This window comes from Rhincodon typus, chromosome 5, assembly GCF_021869965.1.
Source record: "Rhincodon typus isolate 14 chromosome 5, sRhiTyp1.1, whole genome shotgun sequence".
Lineage (NCBI taxonomy): Eukaryota > Metazoa > Chordata > Chondrichthyes > Orectolobiformes > Rhincodontidae > Rhincodon > Rhincodon typus.
This window is the reverse complement of record NC_063336.1, coordinates 51315090-51333244: the sequence shown is the minus strand read 5'-3', so window position 1 is coordinate 51333244 and position 18155 is coordinate 51315090. Positions and strand designations below refer to the sequence as shown.

Here is an 18155-nt window from a genome sequence, read left to right as displayed (position 1 = left end):
TGATGCTGCTTGGCCTGCTGTGTTCATCCAGCCCTGCACCTTGTTGTCTCAGATTCTCCAGCATCTGCAGTTCCTACTATCTCTAGAATGTAGGATATCTGGTCACCATGGATGATTTGGACCATAAGGTCTGTTTCCACGCTATACAACTCTATGATTCTATAACCGCTCCTTGTGATCTCATATTTCACTTTCTTACTACTTTTTCGTAAAGGGAACTTTTCTCGAATTCTTCATTTCATCTTGTATATATGAGCTCCAACTTTGGACTGTGTATCAGATGAAAGCTTACATTTTTAGTCTACCTTTCCAAAACGTTTCATTATTTTAGAGCTCGTACCCCTGTCTCTGAACTCCAAGCTCCATATTCAAGTGTAACTGCAGGACTAGTTGGCCATGGAAGGTGCATTTATGAGAAGGGCCAGTAGTTTGATAATCAGTCTTCTAATTCTTCTAACACGTCCCCAATATTTCCCAAAGAGGAGAAAATAAATATGTGTGAAAATACAAGAAAAACAAAGAACTCTAAGAGAATTTATCTGGTCACCAGTCAATCTTCTATTTTCTAGAGGCAAGAAACTGTTTAGCCTTTCTTAATAAATAAATTTCCTTTGTTTTGCTATCAATGTCACAAATATTTTTCCCTCTTCCTCCTGTATCTCAATATCGACTTTGTAATAAGGAAATCCAACCTGTACCATATTCAAATGTGATCCAACTAAGATATGAATGCAGGTTTAACACAACTTGTTTGTTTTTCAGTTCTGTTCTTGTGGAAACTAAGCAAAATAATTTTCTTTCTCACCTTTTTAAACCCCATCTTGACTTTTAGTGATCTGTGTATCTGTGACCCTTGTCTTTCTACCCCCTTTAGGCTTTATCCCAGCGAGGTATGATCTCCTTATACTTCTGACAAAATGCAATCGGTTAACGGGACATGCTTAATTTTAATATTGTGGCGTGGAATATTTTGAAAATGGTAACATTGAATAGTGTAGCGAAGTGTGAAGCACTAACAGGATAATCTAGGATGTGTGAAGACTAGGATGGAGGAATATGAGAGTCTTATAGCAATAGAAGGAGAGGTAGCTAGATCAAAATGATTACATTGATTTGCCTGTACTTTTCCTTTGGTATACTTGTATGGCAGAATTGACAGGTGTCATCACTCATTAGTTGTCATCAATTGCTGTGTAGTTGTTTTACTGTATTTTCATTTGCGCGCTCCTTATGTCTTTGCAGGAGCAAATTACTGCAGATGCTGGAATCTGTTCTGAAAACAAAAAAATGCTGGAGATCGCAGCTGGTCAGACAGCATCCATAGAGAGAATGCAAGCTAACATTTTGAGTCTAGATGACTTTTCATCGTCATCCAGACTTGAAACATTAGCTTGCTTTTTCTCCATGGCTGCCCCCTTATCTGTTTGTTTTTGATTTGCTGCTTTGAGCCTGTCAATAAGAGTTTTCTAAAGTGTTGCGATATACAAAGTAATATTATGGTATGCAAAATATTATTAGGGGTACATACCTATGGCAATTGAATAAGTCAAATTGTATTTATTATAAAGTGCTGGCATTTTTGGTGATACCTTTAAGTTTGTACCTGCAGATGCACAAATTGGTATGGAAACTGAATCTTTTTTTGACGTAGTTAATTTGACATAGTTAATGCAGAGAACAATGGTTGAAAAAGATTGCAGGTTGTAGCAAGTGTGTAGCAGTGACAGGTTATAGGGTTGCTTGGGTTGACAATATTGAGAGGGTGCTAGTGGACATTGGCAGCAGGAGCCATAGTGTTTAAGAATATTGTAGTCCAAAGTGGTTGTTATGAGAATGCTGTTTTGAGGTATCAAAATCTGATAGCTTCATGAGATAACTTTCAAAGTATGGTTGCACCAAAGGGGCTACAGGAAGTTCTAGAATGCAAGTTCTAGAATCAAGAAGAGGTCTAGGTTTAGACATTGGTGGTGATGGATCAGGTCAACAGCTGTCTCAGAATGGGTCAGGTTGTGGTGGGAAGGGATTTCTTAAAAAGAGTTGTGGAACAGCAGTGAATCTAATGCTATTTGAGCTCTGATGGATATCCTCCTGTGCATGCCATATTCTCAACTATTTTTGGGATTATGTCTCAAATTGTTCAAGTGCTTTCAACACTTTTCAGACCAGCACTGGCGAAGCAACTGTTGGAGTTGGGACACATTGTGTCATGGATGTGATGTTAGAATAATTGAAGTATGCTTAGTAAAAAAAAAAGAGAGATAGAAGTGGCAATAATAGGGCTTTGGAGTTAAGGATACATTTCCAACAGGAAAAAGATAATGGTTAAAAAATTGGCAAAGGTTCAGGAAGAAGAGGCAGCACTTTAGCACTCTAAAGTGGTTTACGGTACCATAAGCATAACCAAGCAACACACAGTCTGAAAAACAGGTATGGAGGACTCATTGAGAGTTAAGTAATTCTTCCGTTTAAATATGACAGATATAATAGGTCAGAAATCACACGATACCGGGTTGTGGTCCAACAGGTTTATTTGAAAACACAAGCTTTCAGGGTGTCACTCCTTCTTCAGGTGTCGGTGAAAGAGATGGAATCAGTTTATAAGTAAATTTATAAGTAAAAAAATCAAAGGATCACACCACTGAGGAGGATGCATTAAACAAACCCAAGATCCTGTTAAATCTTTAATCAGTTGGAAGGCAAAACCATGCAGACAATATGACAACAAATGAATGGACACTGTGCAGCAATAGACAAACAGGGATGTTACCTCACTGGGGGATCACTTCAGTGGTGAAGGGTATTCAGCCTCAGATCTTTGGGTAAACATCCTCCAAGGCGGACTTCAGGATACACAACAACTCAGAGTTGCCGAGCAGAGTACACAAGAGGGACAGCCTCAACCAGGATCTTGGGTTCATGTTGCACTACAGGTGACTCCAGCACGCTATTCACACTCACACTCTCTCACACACTCTCTCTCTCACACTCTCTCTCTCTCTCTCTCTCACACTCTCTCTTTCTCCCTCACGCCACACTGTCTGTCTCGCGCGCGCGCGCTCTCTCAAGTGCTCCCTCAAGCGTGCACACGTGCTTGCATCCACATGTAAATCTGTGGGGTGAATTTGTATTTGTCTTTTATAATGTCCTACTTTGGAAATAAAACCAGTCTGATTCCAAACCTAAACAGAAACAGATTCAAAACAAGGCCTCACACCTAACATGCATTGTCTGACCTAAACTGTCACCTCTTCTTTACACTGATAAAACCTTTAGTTCTCAGGGAAATGACTTGAAAGGAATTCAAGGATTTACATATATTAATCAATTAAAACCATCTAACTGATTAAAGATTTAACAGCATCTTAGGTTTGTTTAATGCATCCTCATCAATGGTGTGACCCTTTGATCTTTTACTTACAAATTCTGTGTTCTGTGTGCTTCTTTCTCACTTCACCTGACAAAGGGGCTACGCTCCAAAAACTTGTGTTTTCAAATAAACCTGTTGGATTATAAACTGATGTCATGTGATTTCTGACCTTGTCCAACCCAGTCCAACACCGACACCTCCGCATCAAGGCATAATAGAAGTAGATATTTCAGAAAATCATGACACAAGGTTCGTACTTAAAAGACATGTGTACATATACTAGATTCATTGGCCCCATACAGTTATATCTCTGATAGTGTAAGTTAGTGATTTCTAAAATTCTGTTTGTAAAATGATTTATTTCTCACCTGTTGGGGAAGAGCTACCAGACACTCGATTTTCTTCTGAACTGTCTGAATCTCCATTGCTGTATCGGTAACCTGTTTTGGAAAAGTCAAGAAATATTGTGGACCTTTTCGTATCTTTCATTTGTTACTTTGGGTTCATGTACAATCAGAAAAATAAAATTTGGGACTGGTGGTTGCTACAAATTTTTTTTTGGAGGGGTTGTCCTCTAAAAACTGTAGGATACTGTTGTTTTCAATCATGTTATAAAGAAGTAGTACACTAAGGCATGAAAATAATGGCTAAGTTACCTTGGTTTTATGGGGATAATAAATGTAACTTTAAACGTTCATAATTTGTACATACCTAAAAGTTAGGTAGGTACTTGTTCATGGCAAATTTTAAATTTTGATGAAGGATAAAAAGGGAAACAGATGAAACACTGAATTTAGGGGGGAAAACAGACAGCTAGCATGCTTTTATACGATATTCACATTTGTCGTCCAGAATTCTCAATGCTAACTGTGGTATTTACTTTCTTCCTTAAGGTTCCTCCTAAGAAGTTTCTTTGAATAACTTCTCTGACACAAAATGTTGTTATAAACATATTTTAAAGATAGGTAATGCATTGAAGGTTTCATTATAATCATTCTTTTGTTATTAAAAACATTGTGATCAAGCTGGACATGAATAAAAAGTAAACAGAAAATTCAAAAAAACCACCCACATTTTTTGATGGCTATTCTCAAAACAGGAAACTTGAATCTTTGGGCATGATTATTAAGAAAGAGCCAAAATGGGCTACAGCATAGCAACTGATTTTTAGTATATATGTAATCAAAAAAACAGTTTTATTTCATAAAGCAAGGCCATGGTTGAACATTCTCTGGTATCAAATATTTTTGGCACTTGCCCTGTAGAAATATTTGTCAGTTGTCTGAAATCCTTTGGTGATAATGATGTGGTAGTCTAAACATATTAGGAGGCTTTTAAATTTTTTCACTTTGTAAAATTCATGATTTATGTTGAACTTCTTGTCGAAAGTCAAATATCTCAATCACTGGCATTACAACCTTAATTTAATACTGCACTCGGCTGTCTGCTGAGACTGAGTGTTTTAACCCACACCCTTCTGACTCAGGCAAGATTACTGACTTCTAAACCTTACCAGCACAGTATTGCAATGCTTTAAATAATAATGATGATGAGCAGAATGATTTCCTATTTCTGTTTGTACTTTATTTGCACCATTATCTTTGTCAGCAGGAATAGTGAAAAGAAAGGAATATTTCGAGCAGTGCTAAAGTAGCTATATCTTTCAGGCAGAACATCTGAATTATTTGGAGGTGTTTCTGCTGGAATGTAAAACCAATAGAATATTCTTCACTACAACTTTGCAGCCACACACGGGTTACACTTGAAAGGAAAATAAGGTGCAGTGTTACATTTTATATTAATGACAAATATTTACCGTACATCAAAAATTGTTTTGAAGTAGATTTGAAATATTTTGCATTATGTTTGAATATGTTTGTTTTTCCTTATCAGTGCACACTAATTTGCAGAGACATTTGAATGTAAAAGCAGCTGGGGACCTGGGTGAAAGAACACATTTTATTATCCAGGCAGGAACTAAGATTGAGGAAGCTTAGCAGGTAGTGATTAGTGATGTCAACCAGTTAGAATATGAACAAATTTAAATTAGGAAGGTCCTTAAATATGAATTGTTTAAGGTGCAGCGCCATAATTTTGTTTCTTTATTTCAAATGCACTGTATCAGTTTATTTTGTACAAAATTACAGTCAACAGAATTTTCCATTTTTCTCCTAGTTCTTCAGTGGAGGTTTCCATACCTGCTTAATACTTATTGGTTTGTAGATTCCCTATTTGTTGAGCTCTAATTTATTGCTGGTTATGAATTTTAAAGCTTTTGAGTCCATGAAGTATAAAATGACATTAACTTTTGCATTGTTAGCAATTTTGCGGTATGATTGACGTGTTGAATTCAACACTCCTATTTATGTCGCTTTCAATGATAAATTATAGTTAAAACATTCAGTTCTGCAGTGTATGAAATTTATCTTCTCCTTTACAAATAATGGTGGTTTGTGAAATATTACCGTTTAAACCTTTGCAATAACCATATCTACACTATTTAGGGTTGACACATTAATGTAAAATGTTGTACTTCTCTTGATTTTTTTCTTACATTGTTTTCTGTTTCTCTTCCAGTTTCTTACATTGCACACATTTTTGTTTTAAGTGGAAAAACTAGATCCGGATTTTTTTTTTGCTACCTTCTAGGAAGTGCACAAATGTCTTGGGCAGTCTTTTTCCCCTTTTAGGTATCCTACTACTTTTCTGTACCTTCCCTTTAATAGCAAGAGAGGCATTGCAGACTCGCTGTGGAAGGATGCATGTGAAATAGTTTACTTCTGTAGGTTACTGTATGTTGCTTGTTACAGTAAATGTTACATAGCACAATCAGTTGAATAAACGGAGGATACATGATGAACGATAATTATTTCAAGTAGTTTGCCCTGCTAACTCAAACATATTCTATTATTAAGGATGTTACAGTGAGGCACTTGGTAAAATCTCAGTGCAATAAATCAGAGTCAACAAGTTATTTTTTTTAAATGAAGGGAGATGGTATTTGGCTAATTTATTGGCATTCTTTAAGGAATTAACAAACAGCGTGGAGAAAGTAGAACCTGTGGGTAGTTCTGCATTCCTGGGAGGCATTTGACAAGGTGCCAAATCAAATGTTGCCATGCAAAATGAGAGCTCACAGCATTAAAGGCAACATTTTAGCATGGATAGAGGAATGGCTAGCTGACAGAAAATGGAGAATTGACATAAAGGTGTCATTTTCGGGTTGGCAAGATATGACGAGCAGAGTACCAATTGGCTCAATTTATATGAATGACTTCGATTAAGGGACTGAGTTGCTCAATTTACTGATGACATGAATATAGGTAGGAAGATAAGTTCTGAAGAGGACATGAGGATGCAGTAAAAGAATATAGACAGTATAAGTGAGCAGGGGAAAAAGATTGGCAAATAAAGTTTGTGTTAAAATGTTAACTTATCCACTTTGACAGCAAGAAAAGTAGAAACATTATTTAAATGGAGAGAACTTGCAGAATTCAGAAATACAGATGGATCTGATGACCTGGTATCTGAATTACTAAAGGATGGTATATCGGTTCAACAAGTGATTAGTAAGGCAAATAGAATGTGTAATTTTATTGCAAGGAGAAAGGAACATGAAGGTAGTCATGCTTTTTTTCTGCTGTACAAATTTTTGGAATGGTCACATCTGGAGTACTGTAGACTTACTTTAAACAAAAGGCTGTCAATGCATTAGAAGCAGTTCAGAGAAAGTTCACTCATCTGGTGCCTGGGTCAAGGGAGTTATCTTTAAAGGTCGCACGTACTGAGCCTGTATTCGTTGGAGTTTAGAAGAACAAGAGATGATCTTATTGAAACACACAAAGACCCAAGAGGGCTTGACAGGGTGGATGCTGAAGGGATGTTTCCCTTATGGGAGAGTCTAGACCTAGAGGGCGCAATTTAAAAATGAGAGGTCGCTCATTTAGGACAGAAGATTAGGAGGTTTGTTTCTTTGAGGGTTTAAAGTCTTTGGAATTGTCTTCCACAGAGAATGGTGGAGGCAGGGTCATTGAATATTTTTAAGCAGGAGTGAGACTGATTCTTGACTAACAAGGGAGTGAACAGGTATTGGAGGTAGGCAAAAGAGTGGATGTGAGGTCACAATCAGATGAGCCATGATTTTGTTGAATGGTGGAGCAAGCTTGATGGAGCTAAATGACCTCTTACTGCCTCTAATTAATATTCTTGTGTTCATAAAAGTAGCAATATGTTCTTGTCAACAACACGGCTCACAACCTCTCACTGTGTATTTTGCTTATATTGGCTGTGCAGGAATTAATTTTGAAACAATTTTAAGTGTAGAAATTTAATTGTAAGTAGAAATTAACTGCCTTTATAGGTTTCGGTTTTGATGTCAGGGAAATATCCTCATTCTTTTGCATCAAATCCCCGGAATCAGCTGCTGCTCGTTAGTATAACTTTGCTCCCGATAACCAAATGTAGCTCCTAAGAATTTCCTGAGTTTGGGCTAATCTGAAGGGATTCTTCTGTTCCTTCAGTTGAATCTTTATGGCACTAAAATAATTTATAGTTTAACATTGAACAATGTGTCTGATCATATTTTCTTAAAGTATTGTGCTTAATTTGTGCAAAAGATGGTTTGAGTCTTCAATATTTAACTATCGTACATAAAGGTAGGTACATATGTCATCCTGTCTCCTGCTATTTTAATTCTTTGCTATTTTGATAATTCTTCATAAATTTTAGGGTAACTCACTGGCAGGAAAATCAGATCACTCCTGGACACCATGCAGGAGATAACCTCATTAGAGAATTTAAATGATCTAGTGGCAGTAAAAACGACTGTTAGATCATCAGACATTTTGTATATTTTGTTATAGTCTCAGATGCCTTTCTTCTAAATGGATAAATAATTGTATTCTAAATATCACGATGTAATAGGAATTCTGTGCTGGAGTCGTGTAGAGAATTATTTAAGGATAAAAAAAACTTACATTTCGCATTGTCAAGGATGTGCAGCTTAGACTGGAACATAATATTGGTACATCTAATTTTCAATTTTTAAACTTATTTACATTCACAGCAAGTCACATAAGATGACAATTTTGCTCCAATGGACAGTCCCTCAGAAGCTTTTTTAAATTGTTTAGAGTCATCAAGCTCCTGTCATATTTATTTAAATCCCTTGAACAAATGTAGCTATAAATTAATGTGTTACAAGTATGTTTAGAGAAGTTTTCACAATCTATTCTGATTAAAACTCAATTTTAAAACTGCCTCCTTTACCATGCATATTATATTAAAACTTGGTCGCTTAGACAATAGAACCAGTTTTCCATGGACAAGTACAACAACAGCATGTTATATTTCTACCATTTGTTTAACATAGTCAAAACAAATCACTTCACAGAACAGTATCAAATACAGTTTGTCACCCAGCCTCATCAGGAGATATCAGGAAAAAAGATCGAAAGCGTGAATCAAAAAATGTTGATTTTAAAGGCTGTCTTAAAAGAGGTAGAGATGAAGAAAGTCAAGAAATTAAGACAAATCCCAGAACATAAAACGAAGACAATTGAAGGCGTGCACTGATGAAATGGTGAAAACTGGTAATGCACAAGAGCTAAAGCTTCAATGAGTAGAAATCTATTCGAGGTTTATAGAACTGGTTACAGAAAGTATGGGGTGAAGCCATGGAGTCAGTTGTAAATAAAGATGAGGATTTTAAAACTGAGGTATTGCGCACTGGGGAGGCCAGTTAGCTCAGTTGGCGTATGGCTCGGATGATAGGGTTATGATCCCCATTCTGCTTAAAGTAACTTGGGGCCTGCATCCTTGCATCTCCACAAAGTTAAATCACAGCATAAACCACAATTTGGAGACCCTTGAATATTGAGAACATTACAAAACTTAACCTTCTCAAATGTGAGTTCTTTTCATAAATACTTTGAATTCAGAAAATATCCAAAAACTTTGCAGTAGTTATTTCACCTCCCATTTCTATTATTATCCGGTAGTCAGCTGATCCCTGCTGATAACCACATACCCATTTCCCTCCTTTCCATTTCTGGCACTAGATGTATGGAAGCCACTGTTGTAGGCTTTTAAAAATGATTTTCACTGAACTTTAAGTTGACAGTACTGTTAAAATAATATTTTCTTATGATTCTAATTTATTTTGAATCTTATTGTCCTTTCCAGCTTGTGATCCAGCAGACATATCGTAAGCAAGAATGAACAGTGTTAGGCATTTGCTTTTCTCATCATCACCCACAAATAACATGACATTTACTGATGGTGACTGTTTTGGTAGAAGCTAGAGATAATATATGGTTTCTAACATTTAAGTAAGCCATGATGGTGACAATGCATGTGGAATAACTAATATTCTGTGACTTGCATGGGGAGTGCACATTGTTTATAATGCTCAAGTTGTAAGTCCTTTAAATTGTTTTTCTTATTGGAATCCTGATTCCTCATTGTAATATCACATGGCTTTCAGTATGAAGTTGTGATAGCCAAATATTTAATTTTGTTGACACTCAGCAATGATTTCAGTTAGCTAACACTAATTATGGATTTGATAGAGCCAATGTACCAACATGTTGTGCCAGCAAATGGTTGGCTACAAGTTCACACAGGAGTATCTTAATCTCACCATGGTTGTCTGAGGAGTTTGTGAAGGATTCCCCTTTGGGAGGGACAGAAAATTGAAGAGTACATCAACCTGTACACACTTTAACATTCCAAAGTGTCTGGAAAAATTAAATGATAGCAGCATGGATTGCCTACTTTAAGGCAGTGTTATATCATGTGGGTACCTCACATGGAGAATACTGAAAAAAACAAGGTGGTGTGGGAGGAACACAAATATTAAGATTGGTTGTCTGAGATTTGAATCAGCCTAAAACGAAACCAGCAACAAATGTATGAAGTTCATAGTGAGCTGCCCCATCTTTTTTGTCAACTTGGATCACCACATTTGTTGAAACTCTCAGGGATCTCCTCATGAACACTTACCAGCTAGGTGACGTGCATTATTATATCTATAATATCCATGTCCATTGGCCAAGGTAACAGACAATAGCAACAGAAGTGCCGCACTTTCTCTTACAGCCATGTTTGAAGTTCAGCTCTGTAAAGTATTCACAGAATTTGTTCTCAATAGTGATAGACATATGATCTAACATGATTACATAATGTCTACTGTCCCACTGAGATTTAAAAGTTAAAAGTAAAGGCAAAAAGTTCACTATCAGCAATAAAAATTAAGAAATTTAATATTAATATTAAAATCTGGAAGAATAAGAACATTTAGTTTTTAAATCTCATTTAATTCTTCACACTATGATAGTAATAAAAGCAGAAAATCTACAATGCGACAGTAGTCAGGATGCTATGATGCGTAGTTTTTAAAGTACTTGGCAAGCAAAATGACAATTACGGTTTCCTCCCTTGTTAATCTTGATTCGAATTGAAATTCAAACATACCAACATATTTTATGTCCACGATCTTGGTTCACTGCAGTCTCCCAATAATTTATCCTCTGAAATAGTGGGGTGCCTGATGAAGAAGTGTTTTCAAAAACAATACATGTTGCTATTTATATATGAGAAAGCTTACTCATACTACAGTGAATTTGATAGCTCCTCCTTTCAAATGAAATAGCATAATTGGTACTTGCATTTGTCACATTGACAAGTTGTATCAGGTTAGTGGTTTCTTCTGGTTTGAGTTGCCTTTCCTTCTTTGGCATTGCTCTCCAGTTGCAGACGTTTTGAAATGCAAATGTTGAACAGATTTCTGAATTGGGTTTCAAAGGGTTGGCATGATTTGTTTGTGGAATTGGAAATCTGACATAAGCAACAGCGAGCGGTATTCCATATCCATGTTACTTGTCTTCATTTTATATAACTCTGGTTCCAAAATCTATAAGCAACAAGTACTTGTGCATCAGATAATCATTTAGGTGTCAGTTTTCTCAGACACCTATTTCTAAAATTTGCAGCAGTGACCGTCATTTACAAAATGGTCTAAAAGAACAAGGCTAAGAAACTTTAATGAAATGCTGTGTATGTGTTCTGTTTTTCTTATTGTTTATGTGTTATAAAGTGTAGAACAATGTCGGATGATTTGTGTAAAAGATAACAGAGCTATATATGACATATAAATTTTGCAAAGATTCACAAATATATTCCTTCAGTAACATTTAAAATAATGTATGACTGATGTCAGTAAATCTTATATAATTAATGAAATAAAACCATTTGGTTACAGTTAGAATAACTTAGATTTGTTCAGATAGAAAAAATGAGTTTTTCTCTAGATTTTAACATTGTTATCATCATTATCTCTTCTGTGATGTGATTATCTTCTGACTATTTTGACATTTCATTTCTGACTTTTTAAATAACCTATATTGTGCTGATGTTACTGAATTCATCAAGTATTGCAATTAGAAGATTAATACAGTTTAATCTGCAGTGCATTATTGATGTAAATTGATACAGTACCTCAGATCCAGCAACCTCAGGACCTTGTCATGCTTGATTGCTCTTTTTCCCAAATTTTGGATATCTTGAAACTACAAAAGTCTAATGTAGTAAAGACCCTCAAACAAACAGTAAAGGCTTCAGGATCCAGGTTAACCTGAAAGTGGATGCTTCTGTCCAATTTTTCCTTTAATCCAGGACCCTACTGTGTCAGAAACATCAAAGAATAGATGAAGGAACCGTCCCAAGTGCCTGATTGCTCACCCCAGGCACTTCTGCAGATGCCAGTAACGACTGTGAGGTTGTGGCTATGTGTTTCCCTTTGCCCCAGCAGCATCTACTCACCCAAAAGTGCTTGGCAAGAAGACCCAAGGGGAAAGCCTGAGGAGCAATTCTCTTGAAAGACAGGGAGGGTGATTCTGCTCCACAGTAGGAATGAAAAATGGAAACTTTTTTTTGAGAGACCTCATCTGAACACAGGAGGAAGAAGTCTGGAAATAAACTGAGCAGAAGGATAATCAATAACACAGACATTGATCCTAAAACTGGACAAGCACTCCATTTCAAAAGTATCCAATTAATGGAAAGTTTCATTTTTAGGTGGCTAGTTTGAGGAACTGTACTTTTGCATCAGGTTTTGCAATTTAATCATTTGAGGTAAAACACAAGGAAAATTGAACGACATGTCATTTAAAATTTAAGGTAAACAATGATGTTAAAATTACTGCTGATAGAAATAGCTTTTATGACAGAGTGTCAAAGTTCTGGTTCAATCTGAGACAGTGACCAGAGGGTAAGGGAATGAAACAAAGGAACAGGACCAAACAGTGGCATATGTTCAGCTATTTAATACGATTGTGACTTGAATCTAAAGTTACTACTTGATTTAATCTTAAATATCTTCGTGTTAATTTTAAGATTATATATCTCTATTCTAGGTGAACACACCAGAAGAAGTACTTGTTCTATTTTGTTTAATCCTTCTATCATTTTAATCATCACGACCACCACTCCCGTAACCATGGGAGAAATCAAGCCAAGTTTATAAAACCTGTACTGATGTAACCCTTTAAGTCATTTATAATCCTGATGAATTTTTCCTGTCCTCATTCCAAGACCAGTATATTTGTTCTGAGGTGAAGCAATAAAACCTGAATACAGCTTTCTTAATGCAATGACATTTGCCTAATGCTCTGTATAATTGAAACTTACATTCTAGACCACTTGAAATGAAGATCAGTATTCCATCAACTTTTTTATACTCATGCACTTGATTTCAGTCTTCCCACAATCCCAAAATCCTTCTGATCCTCCCCAGCCCTCAATATTACAACTTGAAATGAAAAATATTTGGTTTTGTTTTTCATGGATGGTAAACAGATGACTGTGCTCTTCCCCACATTGAACTCCATTTGTCACTATTTCCTGGACCTCACTGGCAATGGAACCATGCTGAACCAAACTCATTATTACATCTGACCCTGAGATGAGCTTCTGCCCACATGTTTGCACCATCACTAAAATTGCCTGTTTTCCCCCGAGTAATATCATCAGACACTGCCTCATCTCAACTAATCTCTTGCTGAAACTTTCATTCAAGCCTTTGCTACCTCCAGACTTGATTATTCCAAGGCACTCATGGCTGGACTCCCACATTCTGGTCTCTGTCAACTTAAGATCAGCCAAGAAAATTGCTAACTGTATCCTGTTATTGCTGTCCTTCCATTTCCAAGGGATGATGGACACTCAGTAAACAGCCTATTTAGGATTTTCCATATGGTGAGATAGCTCGAGTGAGACGACTAGTGGAAGTCAAAAGCTTTATCTTAAGGATGCTTACAAATGTGATGTGAAGGCTGTAGACATTGACTGTCACACATGAATCACTAGCTGGTGCAAAGGAAATGGCAGCACCTCCTGTTGGCTAGCATGCAACAACGCAATGAACAGTGGCTACCTCAGTTTGGCAACAGACGCCATCATCAATAACAGCAACCTGCCGTGACATACAACAGCTTCATGTATCATGTTTGTCACAGACCAACTTATTAAGATCCCATGGCCTTTTTTTGTCTGCACTTGATCTCTCCATGGAGACCTGTCAACGTGACATTGGCTGCCTTATTTTATTTACTCCCTTCACCCACTCTAGTCTGTCTCCCTATGAACTTGCTACATTCCATTCTCTTGGGTCGAGCCCTGATTTTGTTGTCAGCCAGGGTGGAGTGGCGGTCATCTGGTGTGCCAACTTCAACCTGGAAGAGACTGAGTGTCAACTCTCAGACACTTCCACCTGTTTTCCCTTTGGTCATGACACTGTCAATGAATATCAAGCTGTGATTTCTCAGACAGTCATTGAACTCCTTCCCACTGGAGATCTCCCCTCCACACCTCATTGTCCTCATACACAACCAGCTTCTACCTCCTTACTGAAATCCAAATACGAAACTGTACTGTAGACCCATCATGTCAGCCTGTTCCTGTCAGACTGAACTTATTTATTCCTGATTCTATGTGTTTCCCCTTTGCTCAGTCTTTTCCCACTTTCTTTTGTGAAACTTATGGCAGTTTCTCAACTTCCAGCTTTCTGGCTGTGGCCGCCACCTCCTGCATGGATGATGCTAACTTTTCCACAGGGCTGCTTCTGGCATGACTGCCCTTTCCCTGAACTGAAAATTCCCCCACCATAATTGGTGAGGCTCCTAACCATGTCTGACCCATCTCTCACTTCTGCCCTCACTCATTCCTATCTTTTCCAGAGTACGATAGGGCTTCCCTTGCCCTCCCCTTCCATCCCACCAGTTTCTGCATTTGAAGTATCATCGTCTGCCATTTTTGCCTTCTCCAGCACGATGCTACTACCAAGATATCTTCCTCTCTCCATCACCACATTCCAAAGGAATTGTTCATTCCTCGGGATTCTTTCCTCGCTCCTAACTCTTCCACATTCTCCCATGGCAGCTTCCCATGCAATTACAGAAGGCGTAACATTCACCACCTCCCTCCTCATCACCGAAACCCCCAAACACAAACTTCCAGGTGAGGCAGTGTTTCACTTGTACTTTTTTCAATGTTGTTTTATTCGCTGCTCACAGTGCGATCTCCTTTACATTGGTAAGACCAAATCCAGACTGGGTGATCACTTTGTGGCATGCTTCTGCTGTGTCTGTAGTAATATTCCTTACCTTCCAGTAACTTGCCATTAAAATAAACTACTTTGTGCTAACACTAACATTTCCATCCTTTTCCTGCTTTACTGTTCCAACAAAGTATTGCAGTTCATCTTGTAGATGGTACACTTTCCGTCGCTGTTTGTCAGTGGTGTTGAAGTTGTTAGGTGAGCTGCCAGTCAAGCATGATGCATGATGGTGATGAGCTTCACGAGTGTTATTGGAGCTGCACTCATTCAAGCAAGTGGAGAGTATTCAGTCACATTCCTGACCTGTGCCATGTGTATTGTAGGCAGGCTTTGGAGAGCCAGGAGGTGAGGTACTGACCCCAGAATTCCTAGCCTCTGACCTGTCGTTGTAACCACAGTATTGATATAGCTTAATCAGTTCAGCTTCTGAGCAGTAACCCTGGGATGTCAATAGTAATAGATTCAGTGATGCTAATGCCATTGAACATCAAGAGTGACGGTTAAGTTCTCTCTTGTTGGACATGTCCATTAGCTGGCAGCTATGCAGTTGGGTTATCACTTGGTACTTTTCAGTCTGAGCCTGGATATTGTCCAGGTCTTGTTGCATATGGACACAGACTGTTTCAATATCTGAGCAGTTGCAAATGATGTTGAACATTGAGCAAACGTCAGCAAACATCCCCACTTCTGATCTTAGATGAGATGGAAGGAATGTTTTTAATGAAATAGCTGAGGTTGTTTGTATCTAGGACACTGTCCTGATAAACTCCTGCATTGATGTCTGGGGACTGAGGTGATTAACCTCTAGTAACCGCAATCATTTTCCTTTGTGCTAGGTATGATCCCCAACCAGTGGAGAGCTTTCCCCTGGTTCCCTTTGACGTTTGTTTTCTTTTCTTAGTGCTGCACTTTGTCAAATGCAGTCTTAATGTCATGGGCAGTTACTTTAACCTCACTCCTAAAATTTAGTTCTTTTGCCCATGTTTAGACTAAGGCTGTATTGAAATCAGGAGCTGAGTGGCTGTTTTGAAACCCAAACTTATTCTTTTGCAGGTGAGAACAGGCCCCAGGAGGTTTGGAGAGGTGTTTTATGGGCAGTCTGCCACTGGTGTGGGGAGGAGAAAAGGGCTGCAAGAATGGTGACAGGAGAAATACACTTCAAGCGATATGGGAGTATGGGTTGAGAAGGAGGTTGCATGGATGTGGGCGAGTGAAGCTGTAAATGAGACAATACAGTATTAGACCTGTGAATAAATAAATATCTAACTAACTGGGAACCTGAAAAACTTGAAATCTCATGGTCATGAATTCCTTGCAAATGAATGTGGAACCTCTAACTTAAGGTTGCATAAGTTCTGAAGTAAGTGTATGGACAACAGATGTATTAGTGCAATTGTAATGAACTCTTTAAAATTAAATATATCTGAGGTTGGAACTTGAGATGTAGTAATTATTACAGTTACTGCTTGGTTGAAATGTTCAATCTTTGATCCTGTGCAAGAGAAGCAAATTCACTGTGGCCTCACCAATTTGGAGAAGATGTGTTTAGGGTTATGGTTTTCATGAGTGGAGAAACATATGCTAGTTCCTTCGAACATAACTTGTTAGCCTATATCGTGTACAAGTATTCGTGGTTTCTAGGAAATTAAATGCTTTCCTTGTGTTTTGCGGCTTTATAAGTTTTATGAAGGTTTGATCATTGTTGAGGATATCAATGATTTTTCTAATCCTGTTTATATATTAGTCCAAATACTCCATCTGTCAGTACAAATATGGAAGGTACTGTTACTTTATTGCTTTACCTAATAAATCAATGAGTGTGAATGAAAAGTAAGGCCCTAAAAATCAAAAAGGAGCCCTTGAGAAAATCTCAAATGGAGTCCTTGGAAAAAAAAATTCTTGGCCTATTCTTGACCATCTCCAGTTGTAATCATTCAGTCATCAGTGACCAGACCTTCATCTGTAAGGTCTTACGATCTGGAATTCCCTATCGAAACTCCCCCACCTTTGATTTCCTCCTTCAAGATGCTTCTTAAGACCTCTGACCAAACATTTGGTCATCCACCCTATTATAAGATCATAAGACATTAAGAAAAGAAGTAGGCCATTCAGTCCAAAGAGTCTGCTCTGCCATTCAATAAGATCACAACTGATTTGATTATCCTCAACTCCCCTTTCCTGTTTATTCCCCATAACCCTTAATTCACTTACTGATTAAAAATCTATCTCAGACTTGAATATAGTTAATGACACAGCCCTCAGCAGTAAAAGGTTCCACCCTCCGAGAAAATAAATACCTCCTCATCTATGTCGAAACTGTTTGGCCACTTACTCCGAGATCGTGTCCTCTGGTCCTAGACCCTACAACAAGAGGAGACAACCTTTCCACATCTACCCCGTCTACTCCACAATGCATATTATATGTTTCAATCGGATTGTCTGTCATTTTTCTATATAGACCCAATCTACTCAACCTCTCCTCATAAGACAGTCCCTTCATACCCAGGATTAACCTTCAGTGAACCTTCACTGGACTGCCTGTAATGCCAGTACATTTTTCCTTCCATAAGGAGAGGAAACCAAATCATTGTATTCTAGCTATGGTCTTGTATAGTGCCTTGCATATCTCTTTACGTGGCACATCGGTAAATGTTGCTTTAACATAAAGGATGACTTGTAAGTGTGGGGCTCTGCCTGTGCATAAAATCAAGCCTAAACTATGGAAACGCCCAAGTGTGCAGACAACGAAGGCACAGATGAGGATTTCAGCAGCAGAGTAGAAGGTCTACTAAGGATAATTCGAAGTACATTGTAGGTGGACAGTGGTTCAGCAGATCGACAGATGCAGAAGATTGGTGACTAATGATAGGTCAAGGACAGAAGTTTGCACATTTGAAAGTACAATTATAAATGACTTTGCAAAAGACACATGTGGGAATGGGCATTGGAATGGAATCAGGATTTGTGGGTGTTGAGGGATGATCATGGAATAATTTAAATGGTTCATCTCACAGCATGAAAGTTATACATGTTCAGTTCTTGTTCTTTGGGAATCGGTGGATATGCTGTCAAGGAGCCTAAGCTCGAATGTCCCGACAGTGCAGGGTGAAGGGCGGATGTCTTGGTAAAAACCAGGGAATAAATTTCTAGGTTTGGTGTGGGAGTGACAGTAAG

At 37.9% G+C, this 18155-nt stretch overlaps 1 protein-coding gene across 1 annotated transcript in view; it reads right to left on the bottom strand.

Annotated features, from left to right (window-relative positions):
• LOC109931113 (collagen alpha-1(XIX) chain-like) overlaps nt 1-10939 on the bottom strand; it is a 62048-nt gene extending 51109 nt beyond the window's left edge. The window contains exons 1-3 of the mRNA XM_048597024.1: nt 10841-10939; nt 10370-10484; nt 3736-3807 (exon numbers count right to left, since the gene is read on the bottom strand). Of these exons, the coding sequence (XP_048452981.1) occupies nt 3736-3807; nt 10370-10469 (172 nt within the window). The 5' untranslated portion in view covers nt 10470-10484; nt 10841-10939. The remainder of the gene's footprint in view (nt 1-3735; nt 3808-10369; nt 10485-10840) is intronic.
• Nucleotides 10940-18155: the final 7216 nt, after the last annotated feature.